Source organism: Oncorhynchus tshawytscha, linkage group LG23 (genome assembly GCF_018296145.1).
Source record: "Oncorhynchus tshawytscha isolate Ot180627B linkage group LG23, Otsh_v2.0, whole genome shotgun sequence".
NCBI lineage: Eukaryota > Metazoa > Chordata > Actinopteri > Salmoniformes > Salmonidae > Oncorhynchus > Oncorhynchus tshawytscha.
The window spans coordinates 22,449,415-22,476,580 of NC_056451.1; the positions used below are offsets into that span (position 1 = coordinate 22,449,415).

Below are 27,166 nucleotides of genomic sequence, written 5' to 3' on the forward strand. Positions count from 1 at the left end.
TGAGTGAGTGAGTGCGTGCGTGCGTGCGTGAGTGAGTGCGTGCGTGCGTGAGTGAGTGAGTGCGCGTGCGTGCGTGTGCGTGGCTCGTGAGAGAGAGAGAGAGACACACGGTGGTTCAATGAAACAGATCTCTACTGCACCCTGCTGTTTCAAATGGACAATTTGATGAAGTGTTTCACACACTCTCACACACACGTGCCGTGCTCACAGCCTCTCACTCAATCCAACTGTCTCAGTCACTTAAAACCACTGTCTCTCTCAACAGGCATTTTACCTTACCATTGTGTCAGTATCCAATCTATTGTCTCATATTGAATGTGTCTGTCCCATAACATTGTTCCACAGAGAATGCTTCCATCAAACACAATGTCTTCTGTCTCCCTAGCTACTGAGTCATAGACAATGTGTCTATGGTAGAAAATACGTCTGCATCCCAACCATTGTCTTATAGTGAATGTGTCGATGTCATTTGCCAGTGTCTGTCTCCCTAGCTACTAGTCTATAGAAATGGTATAGTAGATCATATGTCTGTAGTAACCATACCATCTAGAACAGTGGTCACCAACCTTTTCTGACTCAGATTATTTTATATTTTTTACCACTTTTTCTCCCCAATTTGGTGGTATCCAATTGCTCTCCCTCCCTCCGCTCTCCCTCCCTCCGCTTTCTCTCCCTCTGCCGCTCTCCCTCCATTGCTGGGGCCTCCCGGGTGGCGCAGTGGTTAAGGGCGCTGTACTGCAGCGCCAGCTGTGCCACCAGAGACTCTAGGTTCGCGCTCAGGCTCTGTCGCAACCGGCTGCGAACAGGAGGTCCGTGGGGCGACGCACAGTTGGCCTAGCGTCGTCCGGGTTAGGCTGGTAGGGAAATCCTTGTCTCATCGCGCACCAGCGACTCCTGTGGTGGGCCGGGCGCAGTGCACGCTAACCAAGGATGCCAGGTGCACGTTGTTTCCTCCGACACATTGGTGCGTCTGGCTTCCGGGTTGGATGCGCGCTGTGATAAGAAGCAGTGCGGCTTGGTTGGGTTGTGTATCGGAGGACGCATGACTTTCAACCTTCGTCTCTCCCGAGCCCGTAAGGGAGTAGCGATGAGACAAGATAGTAGCTACTAAAACAATTGGATACCACGAAATTGGGGAGAAAAGGGGGTAAAATAAAAATAATAAAATAAATAAAATAAAAAACATTGCTGATCGACTAGGAATGCCTTGGAGATCGACCAGTCGTTGGCGATCAACTGATTGGTGACCACTGATCTAGAACCTGTCTTTCATAGATAACTATGATTGTCTTGTAGAGAATAGTGTGTTACCCTTGCCTTGTCTGTTGTAGAGAATGTGTCTGTCACTACCATGGTACTTCCCACCTCCCATCATGCCACCTCCCACCCAACCACCCTCCTCCTAACCCCCAGCTACGCACCGGACCCCCGAGGTAACGTACAGCCCTCCCTCACCCTTAACACACTCCTCTCCATCTCTCCATCCTTCCCTTCCTTCATGGTCACAATCACCGCCTCTTAGCAGCTCTTCTCCTCCTCTCCTCTCTGTCCTTTTCTTGTCACCGTCACTGACACATGTTCTCCCTTTGTCCGCTTTAACCTTCCCTTGACTGGCCTTCCCACACACACTCTCACCAACACACACACACACATTCCCCCACTCTCATCAGCTGATGCTGTGCTCTGGCCACTCAGTGATTGTGTAGGGCTGTGTCTGTGTGTAAGTCCCATGGGGTGGGAGCACACAGGTACTGTTGTTATTGTTACAGACCCAGGGATGGGACGGTCATAGGACGTCTGTGAGGGACAGAAGGATCTGTGGGTGGAATGACACATTCACACGCACACATACGCACGCACGCGTATATACACACTTACTCACACATACACACTCACGCTCACATAAACACACACAGGGCCAGCTCTAGCCTTTTGGGGGCACTAGCGAGGTTTGGTTGTACGTTTTTAAAGTTGATTTCCTGCAGTTTAACACATTTTGCCACGGGGTGGAGAGAATTTCTTTTTTTATTATAAAAAAATGTATGCAATTCTACTAATTTTGCTATGCTATGCCGGGTTGGCTCTGCACACAGTCCAGCTCGTCTTCACCCAGCCTGGCAGACTTTACATCAGTACCACGGTTTTTAGTGCCTCCCTTGTACCTCTCTGAACTCAGCAGCAGACAGAGAGCCCCTGCCACTCTCCTACGTAACTCTTCAGGAGCAGCGTTGTGTGTTGAGGTGGTTCCTGCCCAGAGGGAACCGTTTCTGCAGGACCTTTTGGAGACGCTGTGCCAGTGTGTACCCTCTTCGAGTTGCTCTATACGCTACAGGTTAAGGACAGCCCACCAAATATCTTTGAGTGCCAGCTGCGCCTCTGGAGCCAATGGTTTGAGTTATGGAGTGAGAAGGAGAGGAACAGTTTCCTGCACATTCTAGAAGAGAGGGACCTGGTCTTTGTTGCCTACTTCTACAGAGGTGTAGCTGGGACAGCAGGCAGGGATGGAGGGATCCGGAAAATACTGGGGGGTAATTGGTAATTAACTACAATGACCATAATCCATTGCACATCTGCATGTCCGGTCTGTGTTTCTTTTATGCCTGCTACAGAAGAGACAGAAGAATGTGCGATCGTGAGGGGATATAGAGAGCAGCTGTTGCTTCGCAAGGTATCGCTACCTGAAAATACACGATCAAAGTGATTGATAGTTGCTATTCAGCAGTCATAAAAGTATGCCTTACTTACTTTGAAGAACTACAAAATTGTGATTTTAATCAAATATCAAATAAAATATACACAACAACAGAAATATTTTAGTAAAATAATGTGACTAAATGATGGTTAATAAGATAATCAGTAATGGGCAGTCACTACCATCACTACCATCACTACCATCACTACCATCACTACCATCATGGGACTTCAATATTCCAGGTCTGACAACACTGCATCTTTTTTGTTCTTTTGACCAGTTGTCATTTACTGCAATTAAATGCTCTAAATGACAATATTTTTATTTGTAATTTTAGAATAAAACAACAAAAAAATATTTTACCCAAACAAATACCTGGAAATAGTCAAACCAGAGAATCTGATCATTTTGCAGTGGTCTCTTAATTTTTTCCAGAGCTGTATATACTATATATAGAGATAGATGGATAGATGGATGGATAGATAGATTAGATGAGAGAAGGAGAGGGAGTTAGAAAGAGAGGTGGTGAGGGGGAAGGTAGAGAGGAACTATAAGACAGGGAAGAAGGGATATGATGACAGGAATTATTATCATTTTCTCTGGGGTCCTAACCGACCACTTATGTCGCTTTTGCCTGGAGCTGGCCCTGAAAACACGCACACACACACACACGCACACACAATGTCAGGGCAGTTAAGCCAAGCTGCTTCTCTGTCTCCCACTGTGAGTAAGTGGCTGTCATCACACAGAACAGAGGGACACCACCGGGATCTCTTCTGTCCATGTGTGTGTGTCCTCTCTCTCCCCTTCATCCTCACTCTCCAGGTCTTTATTTTCCTCTATTTTCTATTACCTCTCATCATATCCCGTCTTCTCTGTCTTATAGCTTCTCTCTCTCTCTCTCTCTCTCTCTCTCTCTCTCTCTCTCTCTCTCTCTCTCTCTCTCTCTCTCTCTCTCTCTCTCTCTCTCTCTCTCTCTCTCTCTCTCTCTCTCTCTCTCTCTCTCTCTCTCCCTCCATCTCTCAGGGGGAGAGATGAAACAGAGGGAGCAGGGCATTATTCTGTTCTTTCTGACAGTCAGGAGGTGTGCACCTGCTGTGCCTCGTGTTTGAATGTCAGAGAGAGCGATGCGGGAGCGTTATTGGGCGCGTGGGGAGAACGGCGGGCTCCTTTATACTGTCACTCATTACCCACCGAGCTTTGGGCACAGCGAGGGAGAGAAATGCACCATGGGAAGGCAGCGCTTAATTTTTCATCCGTCATGAAATATTGCTCCGGCAGACTCTTCAACAGACGCTTCTACACTCTTTTCTTTTTCTGTCTTGCCCGTGCTGCCACTGATAGATAGACGGACACACACACAAGTCGTCTTTGCTCTCTCCCCCCCTCTTTTTTCTCCTGGGCAGGGTTGGCACTATGTATTCACACACAGGTGGTCACTCCACATTTTCACTCCAGTCTGTATGAATCTTTATTCTGGGAGTGTCTGTGGTGTAAACACAGACTTGCCTCTGACTCAAGGTGCTCTCTGTATACCGGAGCTCTGTTGGTCTGAGCTCTTCCAGTCTCCAGTGTTCTGTGGGTAATAATGCGGATATGGTGAAAGATACAGTAGATGATCTCACCGTTCAGGGATGTACAGACTTTGATTTAATACTCCTTCTCTCTTTCCTCCACATATATCTCTGCCCCTACTCTCTCTCTCTCTCTCTCTCTCTCTCTCTGCCCCTCTCTCTCTCTGCCCCTCTCTCTCTCTCTCTCTCTCTCTCTCTCTCTCTCTTTCCTCCACATATATCTCTGCCCCTCTCTCTCTCTCTCTCTCTCTCTCTCTCTCTCTTTCCTCCACATATATCTCTGCCCCTACTCTCTCTCTCTCTCTCTCTCTCTGCCCCTCTCTCTCTCTCTCTCTCTCTCTCTGCCCCTCTCTCTCTCTCTCTCCCTCTCTCTCTCTTTCTCTCTCTCTCTCTCTCTTTCTCTCTCACATATATCTCTGCCCCTACTCTCTCTCTCTCTCTCTCTCTCTCTCTCTCTCTCTTTCCTCCACATATATCTCTGCCCCTACTCTCTTTCCTCCACATATATCTCTGCCCCCTACTCTCTCTCTCTGCCCCTCTCTCTCTCTCTCTCTCTCTCTCTCTCTCTCTCTCTCTGCCCCTTCTCTCTCTCTCTTTCTCTCTCTCTCTCTCTCTCTCTCTCTCTCTCTCTCTTTCCTCCACATATATCTCTGCCCCTACTCTCTCTCTCTCTCTCTCTCTGTCCCTCCCTCCGTCCCTCTCAGACCCCGGGGCAGTGATTGAGACCCACAGTGCAGTACCGTACGCTGTGATAGGGGGCGTTCTGGCTCTGCTGGTCTTCACCATCATCTGTGTTCTCATCGTCACCGTCTGGTGCTCTGTCCGACAGAAAGGTAACATGTGCTTGTATGCACGCGAAGGCACGCACACAAACACACCCACACACATGGCATTCACACTATTGAAAAGTTATATGAATTCCATTAAAGGTGAGGCCACCATGTATTCTCAATGGTCACGCCTCACCTTACTTTACAATATCTGTCTCAGTGAATTAAAAAGAGTAAATAAAAGATGGACCCAAATGGATGGAATGAGATGGGGAGATGGGGAGGAAAAGAGAAGAGAACATGACAAACGACCTTGTGTCTTAGCCAGAAGGGTTGGTGGGAAAAGTATGCTATAAACAGTGGGTGCATGTTGGGTGCACAGTGGGTGCATGTTGTTTAATGACCCCTATGGTTTACTGTATCAGGGCACATCAAAAAATGTTTAAACACAGTTACCCACGCTCCCCCGTAATTTGAACAGCCTCTGGCAGCCAACTGATTCCTCCTTCGGTGCCAATAAAGTTATCCAGGAGTAGAACCTTTGAGACCAGGGGAGGGGCCATGCAGCCAGAATGCCAATCAGCAAATAGACAGAGCCATTACAACCAATCATTGAACAGAGACAGCACTATTAGGGCCCTGTCTCTGTCCTGCTGTGGCTGCCAGTGTGCCAATCAAAGCCTTGACCAGACACACTATCAACGAAGAGACTGCCATTGGCTCCTGCAGTGATACTCAGCTTGAACATGATTGGGCTTGTTGGGCAGGTTTCCCAGATACAAATTAAACCTACTCCTGGACTAAAAAGCATTCTCAAAGGATTGAAATCGCTTTTTAATCCAGGCCTAGGCTTAATCTGTGTCTGTGTCTGGCCCTTTAAATTCTGAACTGATGATGGAAATCAGAGAGAAATTAAAGATTTTAGTTTGATAGTTTGACTTTCTCTTATTATTATATTACTCTGCCATAGCTAACTTCCCCACCGTCCTTCTCTCTCTCTCTCCCTCTCTCTCTGTGCCTCTCTCTACCCTTATCTTTCTCTCTCTATGCCTCCGCCCCTCTTTTTCTCTATTTGCACCATGCTTGGCCCTCTCTCTCCTTTCCCCCTCTCCCTCTGTCAGGCTCATATCGTACCCAGGAGCCTATACTTAATTGGTACTGATCTAATTCTAACTGAACTAATAATTAATCACAGGTAGGACTTCAACAATATGGTAAAGATTGTTTTGATGGGTTCACAGAATGTCACAAGAATTATATTACTCTGTCACAACTAACCTCCACACCCCTTCACCTGTCTCCCTCTCTCTGCTGTACAACCTTCTCTCTCTTTATGCCTCCTCTCTCTATCGCTCACTCGCACTCTCTCTCTCTCTCTGCCTCCTCGCTCTCTCTCTCTCTGCCTCCTCTTTCTCTCTCTGCCTCCTCTCTCTATCGCTCACTCGCTCTCTCTATCTCTGCCTCCTCTCTCTCTCTCTCTATGACTCTCTCTCTGGCTCCTCTCTTTATTGCTCACTTGCTCTCTCTGCCTCCTCTCTCTATGACTCTCTCTCTCTGCCTCCTCTCTCTCTCTATGACTCTCTCTCTACCTCATCTCTCTCTCTCTGCCTCCTCTCTCTCTGCCTCTCTCTATGACTCTCTCTCTGCCTCTCTCTCTCTCTCTCTCTCTCTCTCTGCCTCCTCTCTCTCTCCATCTCTCTCTCTGCCTCCTCTATGACTCTCTCTCTCTCTCTCCTGCTTCTCTCCCTGCTTCCTCTCTCTCTCTCTATGACTCTGACTCTCTCTCTCTCTGCCTCTCTCTCTCTCTGCCTCTCTCTGCCTTCTCTCTCTCTCTCTCTCTCTCTGCCTCCTCTCTCTCTTCCTCCTCTCCCCCCTGTCTTTGCATCTCTCTCTGCCTCTCTCTCCCTCTCTCCTTTTTTCTCTCTCTGTTCATTCTCCCTCTCCCAGGTTCATATCTTACCCATGAGGCCAGTGGGTTGGACGAGCACGGGGAGGTCCAGGAGGCTTTCCTCAACGGGAATGATGCCAGTCAGGGCAAGAAGGAGTACCTACTGTAGCCTCCATCCCCAAAACCCACACCCCTCCCCCAACCCGCCATGACGGGTGGCCTTCTGAATCGACTGTAATACTACTGCACACAGACCACATTACAGACCACAACACAGACCACAACACAGACCAGAACAGAGACTGAAAGAGAGACGATCCGTCCAGCCCTTACATTACAACTGTGCCATACTGTAGGTGTACTGGAGGAAGGAGCGAGGGAGGATGACAGAGAAAGGGGAAAGTGATAATAGGGTCATTATTTTGATAGAGCGAAGAGATAACAAGAAAGAGAGCCTCAGCACTTCCCTTCCCTGTGGTAATTGGAGAGGGAGAGAGTGAGAGGAAAGAGAAAAAACTCAATTTCCAAAATGTTCAATCCATAACTGGCACAGACAAACAGGTGGGGTGGGTATGATTTCCAGAAGCTATTGAGTTTGAATGCTCAATTTGATTACTTGAAATTGCCAAAGCACATCAGCCCACAGAGAGCAGCTCATCTATAATTATTTGACAACATTGCAGAGTGTTACCCTGAAAGTCTCTTAAAGTATATCTGAACTCTTCAGTTCTGCAGAAGGCCCAGGCATTGTATTCGCTGTCCGTTCTGGGGAGTCTGCCAATGTTTTCTGGGTAATTTAGAAACCTTCCTGTTATGAATGACTGCTTTTCTCACAGAACAGAACTGTTGTTTCTCTTCTTTGAATTCTCTCTCTCTTTCTCCCTCCCTCCTTCTTCACCTTTCTTTCTAGTCCTCTTCTTCCCCCTTGTTCCCTCCCTCCCTCTTCACCTCTCTTTCTAGTCCTCTTCTTCCCCCTTGTTGCCTCCCTCCCTCTCTCTTCACCTTTCTTTCTAGTCCTCTTCTTCCCCCTTGTTCCCTCCCTCCCTCTCTCTTCACCTCTCTTTCTAGTCCTCTTCTTCCCCCTTGTTCCCTCCCTCCCTCTCTCTTCACCTCTCTTTCTAATCCTCTTCTTCCCCTTGTTCCCTCCCTCCCTCTCTCTTCACCTCTCTTTCTAGTCCTCTTCTTCCCCCTTGTTCCCTCCCTCCCTCTCTCTTCACCTCTCTTTCTAGTCCTCTTCTTCCCCCTTGTTCCCTCCTTCCCTCTCTCTTCACCTCTCTTTCTAGTCCTCTTCTTCCCCCTTGTTCCCTCCCTCCCTCTCTCTTCACCTCTCTTTCTAGTCCTCTTCTTCCCCCTTGTTCCCTCCCTCCCTCTCTCTTCACCTCTCTTTCTAGTCCTCTTCTTCCCCCTTGTTCCCTCCTTCCCTCTCTCTTCACCTCTCTTTCTAGTCCTCTTCTTCCCCCTTGTTCCCTCCCTCCCTCTTCACCTCTCTTTCTAGTGCTCTTCTTCCCCTTGTTCCCTCCCTCCCTCTTCACCTCTCTTTCTAGTCCCGTCTTCCCCCTTGTTCCCTCCCTCCCTCTCTCTTCACCTCTCTTTCTAGTCCTCTTCTTCCCCCTTGTTCCCTCCCTCCCTCTCTCTTCACCTCTCTTTCTAGTCCCCGTCTTCCCCCTTGTTCCCTCCCTCCCTCTCTCTTCACCTCTCTTTCTAGTCCTCTTCTTCCCCCTTGTTCCCTCCCTCCCTCTCTCTTCACATCTCTTTCTAGTCCTCTTCTTCCCCCTTGTTCCCACCCTCCTCTCTCTTCACCTCTCTTTCTAGTCCTCTTCTTCCCCCTTGTTCCCTCCCTCCTCTCTCTCTTCACCTCTCTTTCTAGTCCTCTTCTTCCCCCTTGTTCCCTCCCTCCCTCTCTCTTCACCTCTCTTTCTAGTCCCCGTCTTCCCCCTTGTTCCCTCCCTCCCTCCCTCTCTCTGTCTTTATCTCTCCTCTATTGTTGGCCAATAAAGAAAGGATTAGTGCCAGTCTCCTTTCGTGAGTTAGAAGAAAGGGAACATAAGTCGACGAGACACATTAAGGAAAATCATAATTATTTTAAAATGCCCTTAAAGGGATAAAAATGTTACAATGTCTTATAGAGAAACAAATGAGTGAAAGGAAAGTAATGAATAAAGAAAAATACATGATGGATATTTTTCTGAATGCCATGCACACACGCACACACACACACGCACACACACACGCACACACGCACACACACACACACACACACACACGCACACACGCACACACACACGCACACACGCGCACACACGCACACACACGCACACACACACGCACACACACGTACACACACGCACACGCACACACACACACATATCTCTGAATTCTTTATTTGTATAAAAATGTAAACAGTAAGATAACTTAAATTAATCTTTTAAGAAATTGACTATTGAAAGCGTTATGAAGCTACTATACTAACACATTATTAGCCTCGAGGTACAAAAACAAACTAGTGTCCAGTGATCAAAACAGAAAATATGAAGAAAAAAAAAATGTTTCATTTGTCTTTATGAAATACCTGAGGTCTTATTGATTTTTTATTAATTCTTGTTATTATTTGGACTATTATGATTGTTATTATTATTACTGTTATGATTGTTATTATTATTACTGTTATGATTATTGTAAATGTTATAACTGTACACCTCCCATGTCTGTTGTTTTTGGTTATTCTATAGAAACTGCTGTCTTTCCACTTCTCTCTGACTCTGTCTCTCTAGTTCTTACTATCTTTGTCTCCTGTGTCTATTTGTCCCTTCTCGTCTTTCACTACTGTTTATTTTATAGTCATGTAGATATAGCTAACTATTTCTTTCTAGGGGAAAAGATACAAAGCACGACAAAATAAAAAAATACTTCAGAAATAACACAGGAGACGAGTCTGTTCCTCTTTAATTAGAAATGTTCTGAAACACGGTGAGAGGAGAAGAGACACCGCAGATGACAACATCAATAGAGAATAGAGAGCTAAAGGTAGGAAGATGAAAACCCAGGCAGGAAGGAAGCCAGGAAGGAAGGAAGGAAGGAAGGAGAGAAAGGCTAGAAAGAGCTAGAACAGACGAGGGGTTGAAAGAGAATAAAAAACATACGTAAGGATCCATGACTGCTAATGAATCATGGGAAGAGAGTGAGAGAGAGGGAGAGAGAGAGAGGAACAGAGGGAGGCGAAAGGACAGTCAAGTCAGATGCACAGAAAAATATGACGCCCCCACTATTTCCATGCAATCAATACCCGATTCCGTCAAGAAGCACTCAACTTGTCCGTCTGCGTGTGCGGCTGGATTCAAAAGCTGCTGGAGGTCGCTGCGTGATGGATCGATGTGTTTGTCTTCTATCGACGATGAGGCTCCACAGCAGGCTGTCATAAAGACAGATTGTCAAACGGCAATCAAAGTAATGGACTCACCAGGAGCACGAGCTATACTAGCCTATACCAGCTGACGTGAACCAATACTGTAGGCAGTAGGACAATGGAGACACCATGTCCAGAACACATCCCCAGATTAGCTGGAGTAATGACACTGAAACCTGATTTAGCAAATGGTGGGTGACACATCTCTGGAAGTAGTCATCAGAGCCTGACTTCATCCAGCAGTGCTCTAATACTAGAATGGCTTGTTCTATAACGGATAGTGTTCTAAAAGGATTAAACACTACCACGAGGACGTCTCAGTCCGTCTAAATCAATCATCAGAGAAGATGATACCCTGTCACATAACCCTCCCTGAGGTGACGCATAAAACATGAACATTGAGCTGATTCATGTACTGTAACGCGTTTATATCAGTAGTTCTTCTGTTTCAGGACGTGTCATGGCCTGTTATGACAGGCATATCTCTTCCTATGATAGCCTAAGCATTCTATACCATTGGTACATTACAGCCCCAGTACCAGATAAACACCAGCACTGTGAAATAGGAAGTGCCAGCAGTAGCACTGGCCCCAGTTAGCCTCGGTTAATGGTAGTAAGGTGACCAGAGTGGCCTCTATTCTCTGGTAATGACCTTTGTGGTGCATCGGGCCGTGCTGTGCCGTTGTGGGCCCAGCCATTGATTGAAGTGGTTGAGCGTGTCGGTCGGTGGGCAGCGGTTAGAGAAGCACAGCCTAATCAGGAAGGACTGTGCTCTCAGGCAGACGGAACGTTTGAATGGACACCCAAGCCAGAACTACTCTCCATCAATAATGTATTCCAGGCAGAGAGAGATGTTGTTTTTGTTAAGATCTAAGGGTGGGGTTTGAGGAGAAACCGGTAGACCGAGAGAGAGAGAAAAATAGAGATGGCGGATTGATGTATGATGATGTACAGGTACCTGTCAAAATTAGGGAAACGCCAACATAAAGTGTCTTAATAGGGAGTTGGACCACCACGAGCCAGAACAGCTTCAATGCACCTTGGAATATATTCTACAGGTGTCTGGAACTCTATTGGAGGGACACGACACCATTATTCCATGAGAAATTCCATAATTTGGTGATTTGTTGATGGTGGTGTCTCAGGGGTCGCTCCAGAATTGTAAATGAGAACTTGTTCTCAACTTGCCTACCTGGTTAAATAAAGGTGAAATAAAAATAAATAAAAATTGGGTTGAGATCTGATGACTGAGACACACACACACCCTTTAAACCCCCTATGCTCCTTTGAGACCCCTGTTTCAAAGTCTCTGAGATCTCTTCTTCTAGCCATGGTAGCTAAAATAGTGGTAAACTGGGCATTTTTATACATGTCCCTAAGCATAATGGGACGTTAATGCTTAATTAACTCAGAAACCACACCAGTGTGTAAGCAGCTACTTTCAATTATACTTTGTATCTCTCATTTACTCAAGTGTTTCCTTTATTTTGGCAGTTATCTGTATGTAGAGAAGAGAGAGAAAAGCAGAGTGTGTGTGCATGTGCTAGAGAGAGATGAACATAAACAGAAAGAGATGAACATGAAGAGAGAGAGATGAACAAAGAGAGAGATTAACATAAGCAGAGGGAGATGAACATAAAGAGAGAGATGAACATAGAGAGATGAACATAAAGAGAGAGAGATGAACATAAAGAGAGAGAGATGAACATAAAGAGAGAGAGATGAACAAAGAGAGAGAGTGATGAACATAAAGAGAGATGAACAAAAAGAGAGAGATGAACAAAAAGAGAGAGTGATGAACATAGAGAGAGATGAACATAAAGAGAGATGAATATAAAGAGAGATGAACAAAAAGAGAGAGATGAACAAAGAGAGAGAGTGATGAACATAGAGAGAGATGAACAAAAAGAGAGGGAGAGAGAGATGAACATAGAGAGAGATGAACGTAAACAGAGAGATGAACATAAACAGATAGAGATGAACAAAAAGAGAGAGATGAACAAAGAGAGAGAGTGATGAACATAGAGAGAGATGAACAAAAAAGAGAGGGAGAGAGAGATGAACATAGAGAGAGATGAACGTAAACAGAGAGATGAACATAAACAGATAGAGATGAACATAAAGAGAGAGAGAGAGACGAACATGAGAGAGAGATGAACACAAAGAGAGAGAGATGAACAAAGAAAGAGAGATGAACATAAAGAGAGAGAGAATTAGAGAGAGGGACAGGGAGAGATACAGACCCACTTAATAAGACCAGAGAGAGAGAGAGATATATATGTATATACAGTGGGGAGAACAAGTATTTGAGACACTGCCGATTTTTCAGGTTTTCCTACTTACAAAGCATGTAGAGGTCTGTCATTTTTTATCATAGGTACACTTCAACTGTGAGAGACGGTATCTAAAACAAAAATCCAGAAAATCACATTGTATGATTTTTAAGTAATTAATTTGCATTTTATTGCATGACATAAGTATTTGATCAACTACAAACCAGTAAGAATTCCAGCTCTCACAGACCTGTTAGTTATTCTTTAAGAAACCCTCCTGTTCTCCACTCATTACCTGCATTAACTGCACCTGTTTGAACTCGTTACCTGTATAAAAGACTCCTGTCCACACACTCAATAAAACAGACTCCAACCTGATGCTGCCACCAGCTGCCATGATGCTGCCACCAGCTGCCATGATGCTGCCACCCCCGTGTTTCACGGTTGGGATGGTGTTCTTTGGCTTGCAAGCCTCCCCCTTTTTCCTCCAAACATAACAAGGGTCGTTATGGCCAAACAGTTTTATTTTTGGTTTCATCAGACCAGAGTACAAAAATATGCAAAAATATCCTCTGTGTGCAACATAAAACACCAAATAAGGCATGCAGAGCAGAATTAGGCCGATACCCTCTAATTATTAAAATCCAGAAAAGAGCCGTTCAATTCTACGACCACCTAATAGGAAGCGATTCCCAAAACTTCCATAACAAATCCTTCACCAACAGAGAAATTAACCTGGAGAATACCCCCTAAGCAAGCTTGTCCTGGGGCTCTGTTCACACACAGACCCCACAGACCCCCAGGACAGCAACACAATTTAACCCAACCAAATCATAACAAAACAAAAAGATAATTACTGGACACATTGAAAAGAATTGGCCAAAAAAACAGAGCAAACTAGAATGCTATTTGGCCCAAAACAGAGAGTACACAGTGGTAGAATACCTGACCACTGTGACTGACCCAAAATTAAGGAAGTCTTTGACTATGTACAGACTTAGTGAGCATAACCTAGCAATTGAGAAAGGCCGCAGGCCGACCTGGCTCTCAAGAGAAGACAGGCTATCTGCACACTGCCCGCAAAATGAGGTGAAAACTGAGCTACACTTCCTAACCTCCTGCCAAATGTATGACCATATTAGAGACACATATTTCCCTCAGATTACACAGACCCACAAAGAAATCAAAACCAAATCCAATTTTGATAAACTCCCATATCTATTGGGTGAAATTCCACAGTGGGCCATCACAGCAACAAGATGTGTGACCTGTTGCCACAAGAAAAGGGCAACCAGTGAAGAACAAACACCATTGTAAATGCAACCTATATTTACACTGCCATTCAAAAGTTTGGGATCGCTTAGAAATGTCCTTGTTTTTGAAAGAAAAGCACATTTTTCATCCATTAAAATAACATCATATTGATCAGAAATACAGTGTAGACATTGTTAATGTTGTAAATGACTATTGTAGCTGGAAACGGCAGATTTTTAATGGAATATCTACATAGGCTACAGAGGCCCATTATCAGCATCCATCACTCCTGTGTTCCAATGGCACATTGCAAAAGGGTTTTCTAATGATCAATTAGCCTTTTAAAGTAATAAACTTGGATTAGCTAACACAATGTGCCATTGGAACACAGGAGTGATAGTTGCTGGTAATGGGCCTCTGAACACCAATGTAGATATTCTATTAAAAATCTGCCGTTTCCAGCTACAATAGTCATTTACAACATTAACAATGTCTACACTGTATTTCTGATCAACTTGATGTTATTTTAATGGACAAAAAAGTGACCCCAAACTTTTGAACATAGTGTATGTTTATTTATTTTCCCTTTTGTACTTGAACTATTTGCACATTATTACAACACTATATATAGACATAATATGACATATGAAATGTATGTATTCTTTTGGAACTTTTGTGAGTCTAATGTTTACTGTTATTTTGTATTGTTTATTTCACTTTTGTTTATTATCTATTTCACTTGCCAGTAAACCCCCAAATTGAACATTGAATTGAGAGAGAGAGAGAGAGAGAGAAGAGAGAGAGAGAGAGAGAGAGAGAGAGAGAGAGAGAGAGAGAGAGAGAGAGAGAGTGCATGTAGATAAGTGCATAATTTTTCACACCAACGTAACCAGAAGATGAACAATCCAATTAGTTAGAGCAAGGCCTTTTATTTAAGGAGAGTGTTAGATTTACACAGTTAATCAAAACAGCCATGAAAAACGTTTCTCTGCTATAATTATGAGGGCGTCGCCGGACCAACCATGCTGTTATTACTGTGTGCTTAATTAAACATGATCAAAGCCAGATCTATAGCATCCGCAGCAGCAGAAGGCATGTTACAATGCAGACATATCCTGATCTAGTCCCAGGCTTAGTTCTGGATCAGTGTGAGATTAGAAGTCAGCTGCGTGATATTTACTCTCTCAGTAGCTAGGTTTCCATCCAATTGGCGACAGATTTTCGTGTGAAAGTCCCCATTAAAACAATATGTGCATTTTACCACCAGAGAAGTGTTTCCAACAAATGTTCTCGTTGCTGATGAAAAAAACTGTGCACGATGATGTAATACACATAAAAATAACGTTTGCAGTTAAATTCCCATGTACTGAATAAAAAATTGAATATAATTGTCAACTCTACTGATGGTTTAGTCACAAAAAATGTTTGCGTTATATAGCAAATATGCCCACTCTGGTTTGGTACTTGCGCTCAAGACAACAGCTGACAGATACAGTGTGGTTGATGAGATTATTCTGGATAAAAGAGCAAGATCATTTTAATTTGTTAAATGGCAGAGGGAGACCCTCGATATTTATTGTAAAGGAGCATGACATTCATCACTTGCATTTTCACCACCCTGTAAAGTTGATCATCATTTACTAAATCTGTAGCCTAATAAACTACATGGTTTCCCGAGTCGTAGTGGAAGGACCACACACCATGTCATCGTGTGACTCCAATTTTACTTCGGTATGATGGTTATTATATGCATATTTGCGCGTAAAGGCGTTTCCTCGCTATTTCTCACATTATGAATTTTACCGACACAAAAAGATCCCAGCTTGTCTAGCATATTTTGTTTGGCTGACATTTGGAACGTCTACTGACAAATTAGATGTTTCCATCAGGCCTGTCTTGACCTTTTTTATCCGAAATGTACTTTACACAGCATAAAAAGGTTGGATGTAAGCCTGGTTAGTGACCTTATTTGATATGGGACTCAATAATTAAACAGCACAGTGTGTGAAAAACGAATTAACGTCTAGTATGTGCTACTGACAGGTTGATGAATATATATGGGGAAACATACGCAAAGAAGCTCCTTGTGAATCACACAATGATACATGGCGCTATTTACACACAATGATTGGAACTTATGTTTGTGGGCAAACCTCCAGGGAAATTGGATGTTCAGCAATTTAGATGTATTACCATATTAGACATGTGTGTAAACAGAGCCTAAGAGATTGAATTAGAACATATGAGATGGGAATGCTGGTGTTGTAACAACGTGTTAACACACACACCTTCCCTGTTATCCCGTTCCATGTTACACACACACATCTGGGCACAGCCTCCCTTTGAGTGAACAGGATGCCGCCTGCACAGCTGAACACAGGGCTCCGCCCACCGTCTTACCCCCTGTGGGGGCCAGGTGGGGCAGAGGTAGGGGTACCTGTTCGGCCCCCACCCGTTGTGTGGGAATGGTGAAGAGGAGAGGGGGCACCAGACCATAGAGCTGCGACAGGAGCGAGACCAGCGGGAAAGCCCAGGTCGGGGGCAGTGTGCCTGGGGAGAAAAGCAGGAGGGAGTGGGTGATGTGAAGGGGCAGGCACAGGAGGACAAGAAGGCAGAGGGAGAAGCCTAGGGAGCGGGCACGGGGAGAGCGGTGTTTTGGGGGGCCAGAGCCCGGACCATCAGGGTCCTGTCTGGGCATCACACAGACCAGATCTAGGTAAATGGCCAGCAGGCACATTAGGGGGAGCAGGAAGACGGTCACTCCATAGACATAGACCAGGAACTGGGGGCTGAGGACAGTGTCGGGGGCACACACCCCCCAGTGGCTCCCATGGATCTCTGCATAGGTGAAGTTATGGAGATCCTCCACGTAGAACTTGGACAGGAAGCCGCCGTAAGGGAGGTACTTCCCGATCACAGAGCGGTCCTGGTTGTACTTGGGAGGCATCGGACGGGGAGGAGGGGAGGTCCAGTTGCCTGGGGGGATGCCGTCTAGCCCCAGCCCATCCAGCCATCCCTCGTCCCCTCCCCAGGTGTCCAGGACGTTCCAGCCGATGAACTGGGCAAAGGAGGAGAGGACAGAGGCCACCCAGCACAGCAGGACCATACACAGGGCCCGCCGACGTGTCACCAGCAAACTGTACCTGAAACAGAGAGAGAACCCAGTGGGTCAAATGAAGCCAGCATGAACTGATGTTCTAGAGCAGGGGTCTTCAATCTTGTTTACCCAGGGACAGCCGTCGAGGCAAACTGGCAACCCAGGGAGCCCCATCATATGTTAACCAAAAATGTTTTTTTCACGTCTTGTCTTATCATCAGGTGAATGATAATGGCGAGGAGAAGTAACATGAACCAACATTTTAAAATGAATAGATTTGGTAGACAGTTTTAAATGATTTTGACCTCCCCACATTATAATTGGAAGTATAAACACTAACATAGCCTATTAGCTAGACAAAGGTAACTCCAAACACATTTTTGCCAAAAGTAGCTGTTTAGCTGGTTAAAAAAAAGGTAAAACATGTGTCGTCAAAAATGTTTGTCCAAGTCAAGAAAGCAGCAACCAATGGCACTTTCTGTGACCCGTACGTTTCAACGCCTATGTCAGATACTCCAGTCAGCAGAGATGGGCAGTATTTCTGTTACATGTATTTGAAATATGTCTTTCAATTACTTCTGACTATTCTGTCATTTGTTTTACCCTGGGCTGAACTACACTCCAATATATTTTGTAACATTATACTTTCAAGAGCTGTAATTAGTATTTTAAAAATACAAAATACATTTTCTATACTATTTTCTATAGCGGTTTCCCCTGCATTGGTATCAAAAGTCTGATGGCACTATGGTGTGATAAGAGCATCTGTTTAATGAACTAAATATACATGTATATGTAAAAATGAACAATTGCAAAGAATGTTGAGTAGTATTCTCCACTTCAAAACAAGGCCAATAATAATACCCAGTGTGCTTTGCTGTTCATTTTGGTAAATTTTCACATATACAGTACATTTCCATTTTGGTCATTTAGCAGACACTCTTATCTAGAGTAACTTGCAGTCAGTGCATTCAACTAAGGTAGATAAACAACAACATATCACAGTCATAACAAGTCAAACTTTCTGTAACTGTTACAAATGAATTTCTGACATTGGCGTTGTATTTGTATTAAATACATTTCAAACGTATTTGGTAGTTTACTTTGATACATTGATCTTTATGGTATTATCAGGTGTGACGGTAAGACCCAGATGCAGACAACGTCAAATGAATAATGGTTTAATAATCCAACAGGGTCAGGCAGGGGTCTGTAAACCAGAGGTGGGGCAACGGTACCAGATGGCAGGCAGGCTCAGGGTAGACAGAGGTCAATAATCCAGAGGTGGTGGTGCAAAGGTACAGGTCGGCAGGCAAGCTCAGGGTCAGGGACAGGCAGGTGGGCTAGAGTCAGGACAGGCAAGGGTCAAAACCAGGAAGGCAAGGAAAAGAGAGACTGGGAAAAGCAGCAGCTGAGAAACAAAAATGCTGGTTGAAATTGACAAACAAGACGAACTGGCAACAAACAGAGAACACAGGTATAAATACACAAGGGATAATGGGGAAGATGGGCAACACCTGGAGGGGGTGGAGACAATCACAAGGACAGGTGAAACACATCAGGGTGTGACAGGTATATTGTATTTGTATTGTGTAATCAGTCATTTCCCTCCATCCCTCCCAATGAGTGTAATGAGCTCCAATGAGTGTAATGAGTTCATTGAGTGTAATTTGCTCAATATAAGGAGTTGAGAAATAAAATAATCATAATATGAATTTGATTTTCTCACATTTTCTACTGTATGTAATAATACAATTGTTTATTCTGTTGTTTCTAGCATTATTCATAAAAAATATATATTTGTTTAACTTTTTGGTTTGTTTTTCATTTTATATTTTTGTCAGAACTCCTGTTGAATACCCCTGGTCTAGAGTTTAGCTTTGGTACTTTTTACCCCCCTCTCTCTGACTCACCTGCTCCCCATGCGGTGCTTCAGGTGGGAGTTGAGGGTCATGAGCAGCATCAGGCAGACAGTGAACTGCCTGACCAGCAGAGGACAGCACACCAGGGTGATGCAGGTGTACAGGCACTGGGGACTCCTCAGGTTCAGCAGCACAGAGACAGGAACCCCCACTGCACCCCCCACTGCCCCCACCCAGCCCAGACACAACTTCAGGCAGGCAGAAACACTCCCGCTCCGGGTATGACCACCTCCACCCTGGCCTCCTCCATCCTCCTCCATCCCACCACCACCCATAGACATCCTCACACTCACCACGATCACCGACACAGATACCACACACTGACTCACCGAGTTCAGCCACATGTGCTCCATGGCTGAACCTAAGAGGGGGACAGAGACAAACAGGTGGGGGAGGTAGCAGAGGAAAACGAGAGAGGAAGACAAGAGTGAAACTGGTTGAGGTGTCAAACCTAGAATAACTCAAAGTTCATTCAAAGTTTCTTCTGCACTTGTCCCAACAGTGGATGTCCTATCATGGCTCCCTAGCTAATTATTACCATTGAACAATTGGCTTTTTCATCCCCTCCTCTCCCGTGAAACTGGCTTCCAGGTGAGGTTGCTGATTATTATTTATATTTTTGTACCTTTATTTAACTCGACAAGTCAGTTAAGAACAAATTCTTATTTACAATGACCAAAAGGCAATAGGCCTCCTGCGGGGATGGGGGCTGGGATTAAAATATAAAATAATACCACTGTTGTAGAGGGTGCATTATTATTATTATTATTATTTGACCCTGCTCGTCATCTATGAACATTTGAACATCTTGGCCATGTTCTGTTATAATCTCCACCCAGTACAGCCAGAAGAGGACTGGCCACCCCACATAGCCTGGTTCCTCTATAGGTTTCTTCCTAGGTTCCTGCCTTTCTAGGGAGTTTTTCCTAGCCACCGGGCTTCTACATCTGAATTGCTTTCTGTTTGGGGTTTTAGGCTGGGTTTCTGTATAGCACTTTGTGACATCGGCTGATGTTTATTTATTTATTTGTTTCACAAGGTAGGGAAGTTGAGAACAAGTTCTCATTTACAATTGCAACCTGGCCAAGATAAAGCAAAGCAGTTTGACACATACAACAACACAGAGTTACACATGGAGTAAAACAAACATACAGTCAATAATACAGTAGAAAAATAAGTATATATACAATGTGAGCAAATGAGGTGAGATAAGGGAGGTAAAGGCAAAAAAGGCCATGGTGGCGAAGTAAATACAATATAGCAAGTAAAACACTGGAATGGTAGATTTGCAGTGGAATAAAGTGCAAAGTAGAAATATAAATAATGGGGTGCAAAGGAGCAAAATAAGTAAATACACTACGGGAAGAGGTAGTTGTTTGGGCTAAATTATAGATGGGCTATGTACAGGTGCAGTAATCTGTGAGCTGCTCTGACAGCTGGTGCTTAAAGCTAGTGAGGGAGATAAGTGTTTCCAGTTTCAGAGATTTTTGTAGTTCGTTCCAGTCATTGGCAGCAGAGTACTGGAAGGAGAGGCGGCCAAAGGAAGAATTGGTTTTGGGGGTGACCAGAGAGATATACCTGCTGGAGCACGTGCTACAGGTGGGTGCTGCTATGGTGACCAGCGAGCTGAGATAAGCGGGGACTTTACCTAGCAGGGTCTTGTAGATGACCTGGAGCCAGTGGGTTTGGCGACGAGTATGAAGTGAGGGCCAGCCAACGAGAGAGTACAGGTCGCAGTGGTGGGTAGTATACGGGGCTTTCGTGACAAAACGGATGGCACTGTGATAGACTGCATCCAATTTCTTGAGTAGGGTATTGGAGGCTATTTTGTAGTTGACATCGCCGAAGTTGAAAATCGGTAGGATGGTCAGTTTTACGAGGGTATGTTTGGCAGCATGAGTGAAGGATGATTTGTTGCGAAATAGGAAGCCGATTCTAGATTTAACTTTGGATTGGAGATGTTTGATGTGAGTCTGGAAGGAGAGTTTACAGTCTAACCAGACACCTAAGTATTTGTAGTTGTCCATATATTCTAAGTCAGAACCGTCCAGAGTAGTGATGCTGGACGGAGGGGCAGGTGCAGGCAGTGATCGATTGAAAAGCATGCATTTAGTTTTACTTGTATTTAAGAGCAGTTGGAGGCCACGGAAGGAGAGCTATATGGCATTGAAGCTCGTCTGGAGGGTTGTTAACACAGTGTCCAAAGAAGGGCCAGAAGTATACAGAATGATGTTGTCTGCGTAGAGGTGGATCAGAGACTCACCAGCAGCAAAAGCGACATCATTGATGTATACAGAGAAGACCGTCGGCCCAAGAATTGAACCCTGTAGCACCCCCATAGAGACTGCCAGAGGTCCGGACAACAGGCCCACCGATTTGACACACTGAACTCTATCAGAGAAGTAGTTGGTGAACCAGGCGAGGCAATCATTTGAGACACCAAGGTTATGGAGTCTGCCGATAAGGATGTGGTGATTGACAGAGTCGAAAGCCTTGGCCAGGTTGATGAATACGGCTGCACAGTAATGTCTCTTATCGATTGCCTTAGAAAGACAGGGTAGACCTTAGAAAGACAGGGTAGGATAAATATAGGTCTGTAGCAGTTTGGGTCTAGAGTGTCACCCCCTTTGAAGAGGGGGATAACCGCGGCAGCTTTCCAATCTTTTGGAATCTCAGACGACACGAAAGAGAGGTTGAACAGGCTAGTAATAGGAGTTGCAACAATTTCGGCAGATAGTTTTAGAAAGAAAGGGTCCAGATTTTCTAGCCCGGTTGATTTGTAGGGGTCCAGATTTTGCAGTTCTGTCAGAACATCAGCTGACTGGATTTAGGAGAAGGAGAAATGGGGAAGGCTTGGGTGAGTTGCTGTGGGGGGTGAAGTGCTGTTGACCGGGGTAGGGGTAGCTAGGTGGAAAGAATGGCCAGCCGTAGAATAATGCTTATTGAAATTCTCAATTATAGTGGATTTATCGGTGGTGACAGAGTTTCCTATCCTCAGTGCAGTGGGCAGCTGGGAGGATGTGTTCTTATTCTCCATGGACTTTACAGTGTCCCAGAACTTTTTTGAGTTTGTGTTGCAGGAAGCAAATTTCTGTTTGAAAAAGCTAGCCTTGGTTTTTCTAACTGCTTGTGTATACTGGTTTCTAACTTCCCTGAAAAGTTGCATATCACGGGGGCTGTTCGATGCTAATGCAGAACGCCATAGGATGCTTTTGTGTTGGTTAACGGTAGTCAGGTATGGAGAGAACCAAGGGCTATATCTGTTCCTGGTTCAAAATTTCTTGAATGGGGCATGCTTATTTAAGATGGTGAGGAAGGCTTTTATTTAAATAACCAGGCATCCTCTGCTGACGGGATGAGGTCAATATCCTTCCAGGATACCCGGGCCAGGTCAATTAGAAAGGCCTGCTCGCTGAAGTGTTTCAGGGAGCGTTTGACAGTGATGAGTGGAGGTCGTTTGACCACTGACCCATTACAGATGCAGGCAATGAAGCAGTGATCGCTGAGATCTTGGTTGAAAACAGCAGAGGTGTATTTAGAGGGCAAGTTGGTTAGGATGATATCTATGAGGGTGCCCGTGTTTACGGCTTTGGGGTGGTACCTGGTAGGTTCATTGATAATTTGTGTGAGATTGAGGGCATCAAGTTTAGATTGTAGGATGGCTGGGGTGTTAAGCATGTCCCAGTTTAGGTCACCTAGCAGCAAGAGCTCTGAAGATAGATGGGGGGCAATCAGTTCACATATGGTGTCCAGAGCACAGCTGGGGGGAGAGGGTGGTCTATAGCAGGCGGCAACGGTGAGAGACTTGTTTTTAAAGAGGTGGATTTTTAAAAGTAGAAGTTCAAATTGTTTGGGTACAGACTTGGATAGTAGGACAGAACTCTGCAGGCTATCTCTGCAGTAGATTGCAACACCGCCCCCTTTGGTCATTCTATCTTGTCTGGAAATGTTGTAGTTAGGGATGGAGATTTCTGAGTTTTTGATGGTCTTCCTAAGCCAGGATTCAGACACAGCTAGGACATCCAGGTTGGCAGAGTGTGCTAAAGCAGTGAATAAAACAAACTTAGGGAGGAGGCTTCTAATGTTAACATGCATGAAACCAAGGCTTTTACGGTTACAGAAGTCACCAAAAGAGAGAGCCTGGGGAATAGGAGTGGAGCTTGGCATTGCAGGGCCTGGATTCACCTCTACATCGCCAGAGGAAGAGGAGGAGTAGGATAAGGGTACGGCTAAAAGCTATGAGAATTGGTCGTCTAGGACGTCTGGAACAGAAAGTAAAAGAAGCAGGTTTCTGGGGGCGATAAAATAGCTTCAAGGTATAATGTACAGACAAAGGTATGGTAGGATGTGAATACAGTGGAGGTAAACCTAGGCATTGAGTGATGATGAGAGAGATATTGTCTCTAGAAACATCATTGAAACCAGGTGATGTCATCGTATGTGTGGGTGGTGGAACTGAACGGTTGGATAAGGTATAATGAGCAGGGCTAGAGGCTCTACAGTGAAATAAGCCAATAAACACTAACCAGAACAGCAATGGACAAGGCATATTGACATTAAGGAGAGGCATGCTTAGCCAAGTGATCATGAGGGTCCAGTGAGTAGTGAGGTTGGTTGGAGTCAGCTAGCCGGGCAATGGGTAGCAAGCTGGCAGAGGATTGAGGTCTGTTTATAGCTACCTCGTGCATTTCCGTCTGTAGATTAGTGGGGTTCTGTCTGGTAGAGGGGAACAATCCAATTGGCAAAATAGATATAGTTATAGTGACCCAAGAAAATTGTCCGATGGACCTATTCAGATAGCAACCGATAAGACAGCTAACGATTAGAGGGCCGCAGATGGGCGTTCAGGTAACGTTGCGACGGAGGGGCCAGTTGGATAACTCCCTCGGGCATATAACGTCGGTATTCCAGTTGTGAAGGCCCGGTGGGGCTCCGTGTCCACAGTAAAACGGGTCCAGATAGGTGATTGTAGCCCAGGAGTGGCTGATGGAACTCTTCAGCTGCCTAGCTCCGGAATAATTGATGTTTGCTCTGGGACCGACGTAAGCCAACAGTCACTCGGATAGCAGCTAGCTAGCTGCAAGATCCAGGTGTAAATGTCCAGAGCTTGCGGTAGAAATCCGGGGATATGGAGAGAAAATAGGTCCGGTATGCTCTGGTCTGAGTCGCTTTGTACAAAACTGGCGATAGCTTTTCAAGCTAAAGGATAGCTGATGACCACCAACCGTGGTTAGCTGAATACTAACGTTAGCCAGTGAATTGGCTAGCTTCTGGCTAGCTTCTGTTGTGGATTTCAGATTTGAGGTGAATAAATGTTAATGTTAAAAGGGCTTTATAAATAAATGTGATTGAGAGTGATTGAGCATGACAGCAACACATGACAACACAGCATAGTAGCAACACAACATGACAACATGGTAGCAACACAACAATGCAGCAGCACAACATGGTAGCAGCACAAAATATGGTATAAACATTATTGGGCACATGAGGAAGCATTCTCAGTCAATTTACCTGGGACATAAAAAAAGAAGAAAAAGACAATGGCAATAATTTGAGAAGAAAGGGGGTAAGAATGGAGAGAGTGAGTGGGAGGTCTAAAAGAGAAAGATTGATTGAGAAAAGCGAGTGGTGGGAGGACAGAGTAAAGGAAAAATAAATGAAAAGGGAGACGCAGAGGCAGGAAGTTGAGGGCGAGAGATGGTTAAATATTTGTTCTAGGTATTAGAGACCTGTACTGGTACTTGGAGAGTGAAAAGGTCAGCGTAGACTGGACCTGACAGAGCACTCACACTGAGGATGTGAGCACCATGCAAACACAGTGTAGAGAGGGTAGGCTCTGTGAAACAGACCGCTAACATCGCACACTGCAGCAGACCGACAGAGCAGGAGACATTGGTGTGAACTTGCTCGAGTGTGATTGACAGGTAATTTCAGAACATTTTCAAACAATGGGCTCAAATAAAGCAAAGCGTCTGGATATTGAAATAGCAGATTTAGCGCTGTAATATGCCACCTGTCTCCTCAGAATAATGACTTTGACCTTTTCAGGACATCCAGACGACAAGTTGTCTGTTTTCATAATAATTATGACTGACTGGAATAATTGTTTTATACAGCTGCATAATCAGTTGATACAGTTGTCTCCTGTCCTGCTCCTTGAAGGGCCTTAAAATAATTATTGGAGTTCATTCCATCTTATGTGGTTGTCTTCAGTTTCAATCTGTGACTGGTCGCTTTCAATGTGATTATTTTACTTTTGCTAATCAATTAAGCATTGAGAGACAACACAAGCATACAGACTCACAGCCACACTACACAGTCAGAGCTTTAGATTTAGATATTAGGAATCTCAATGGATGACAGAAAATATGAAAGAGAATATAATGGAAGGAGAATGGATAGAGAACAGAAGGTGATTTTGTGGGCCCCAGGAAGAGAAGCTGCAGCTCTATCGCAACAGCTAATGGGGATCCTAATAAAATACCAAATACCAAAATAGAGCTGTCTAGAACAGTAGAATAAATGAGAAAAGACCAAATTACCTGATATGTTGTGGATGTATAGATCTGGATAAGAGCGTCTGCTAAATGACTAAAATGTACATGTAAAATGTAAATATAAGTCTATGACAGTTCTAATCTGTCCTCTGTAAACCTTCCCTCATTCTTTACCTCCCTATCTCTTCCTCTCCCTCTATTCTTCTGCGCTGACTGACAGAATAAACTCACATTCATAAACCGTCATTACCCTCTCTGCCCACCTATCTCCTGGTCGTGTCTATACAAACATATCAATTGTGTCAATGTTGAAGCAGTGCTAACCTTTCCACCTGAGCTGTGCAAAGGTCACCACAAGCATTGTAAATCAGTAAATAAAAAAGACCAAGGTTATAGTTGACACATATACTCGCAGACACACACACTCAAGTCAATCGAACATGTACAAATTCGCACACACACACACACACACACACACGAAAGGAGACACTCAAACGTGTGTAAACATAATGGCACAGATGGAAGAGATGATGAACAGAGAAAAACAACGGAGAGAAATCAGAGAGGGACAGAGAACGCAATCTCTTATCCACTGAAGGGTTTGGGCATTGTTCTGTGGCAGCAGTACATTTACACGTGTCGTGTTTCAAGCAGCAGTACATTTACACGTGTCGTGTTTCAGGCAGCAGTACATTTACACGTGCCGTGTTTCAGGCAGCAGTACATTTACACGTGCCGTGTTTCAGGCAGCAGTACATTTACACGTGCCGTGTTTCAGGCAGCAGTACATTTACACGTGTCATGTTTCAGGCAGCAGTACATTTACATGTGTCGTGTTTCAGGCAGCAGTACATTTACATGTGTCGTGTTTCAGGCAGCAGTACATTTACATGTGTCGTGTTTCAGGCAGCAGTACATTTACATGTGTCATTTTTCAGGCAGCAGTACATTTACATGTGTCGTGTTTCAGGCAGCAGTACATTTACACGTGTCATGTTTCAGGCAGCAGTACATTTACACGTGTCGTGTTTCAGGCAGCAGTACATTTACATGTGTCGTGTTTCAGGCAGCAGTACATTTACATGTGTCGTGTTTCAGGCAGCAGTACATTTACATGTGTCGTGTTTCAGGCAGCAGTACATTTACACATGTCGTGTTTCAGGCAGCAGTACATTTACATGTGTCGTGTTTCAGGCAGCAGTACATTTACATGTGTCGTGTTTCAGGCAGCAGTACATTTATTTTTCAACGGCTATTTCTAGGATAACAAAGAGCAAATTAAGTGGCATTGGGTTTTTTTCATGGATGAAATGTACCATGAGAAATAAAGAATGATTGTTGCATGCAGAATTCAAAGGAATTTGATAATGATCTCTGTCAGTAGGCTATTTGTAGAAATCCCTTAAGAATAAGAAATGGTTTTATATAGTATGTATAAACTGGAAGTAGAAGCCTAAGTGTTGTTGTCCATTGGTTTACTCCAATTAGGGGAGGGATGGTAGGGTTAGGGGAAAATAATAAAGGAAAATGTATATATTTTTTAAATATATGTATTTTATCTATATATTTACCATAAGATAATATATGGTTACAATGCATTTCACAGGGATATGTCACAAGATTATTATAATAAAAACATCATTTTTGAATTACAGCATCCTGGTTATTGCATTCACTGTGCAGATTATAGTAACATTAGACATTAGTATCCTATTGCTGCAATAAAAAAGTACTTCCATATACCACAAAAAAACCTGCTAATTAATTCCTATTGCTGCTCCAGGGCACGTGCC

The 27,166-nt window shown here is 44.4% G+C and overlaps 2 protein-coding genes across 5 annotated transcripts in view; one reads left to right on the top strand and one right to left on the bottom strand.

Moving 5' to 3' along the window:
* The window catches only part of LOC112235404 (cell adhesion molecule 4), a 239,746-nt gene extending 231,854 nt beyond the window's left edge, over window positions 1–7,892 (top strand). For 2 of the 4 annotated variants that reach the window (XM_042304892.1, XM_042304891.1), the window contains exons 7-9: window positions 1,332–1,433; window positions 4,971–5,099; window positions 6,984–7,892. In XM_042304892.1, coding sequence (XP_042160826.1) covers window positions 1,332–1,433; window positions 4,971–5,099; window positions 6,984–7,093 — 341 coding nt within the window. In that variant the 3' untranslated portion in view covers window positions 7,094–7,892. Of the gene's footprint in view, window positions 1–1,331; window positions 1,434–4,970; window positions 5,100–6,157; window positions 6,232–6,983 lie in introns of all 4 variants that reach the window. The other 2 variants (XM_042304893.1, XM_042304894.1) reach the window with 2 other exon arrangements.
* A 6,632-nt stretch (window positions 7,893–14,524) lies between these two features.
* On the bottom strand, window positions 14,525–25,688 carry LOC112235405 (adenosine receptor A1-like). The gene is made up of 3 exons (XM_024403851.2): window positions 25,419–25,688; window positions 18,865–19,234; window positions 14,525–16,997 (listed from the first exon to the last, which is right to left on the bottom strand). The coding sequence occupies exons 2-3, from the start codon at window positions 19,224–19,226 to the stop codon at window positions 16,166–16,168; spliced, it is 1,194 nt and encodes a 397-aa protein (XP_024259619.1). The 5' UTR covers window positions 19,227–19,234; window positions 25,419–25,688; the 3' UTR covers window positions 14,525–16,165.
* Between the last annotated feature and the right edge of the window lie 1,478 nt (window positions 25,689–27,166).

What these genes read in the sequence shown, in the direction of transcription:
- LOC112235405 (XM_024403851.2), bottom strand. Translation starts at nt 19,226, where the DNA reads ATGGAGCACATGTGGCTGAACTCGGTGAGTCAGTGTGTGGTATCTGTG. An exon ending in AAGCACCGCATGGGGAGCAG is followed by an intron (nt 16,998 to 18,864) that starts GTGAGTCAGAGA and finishes TCTCTGTTTCAG; the next exon opens with GTACAGTTTGCTGGTGACAC.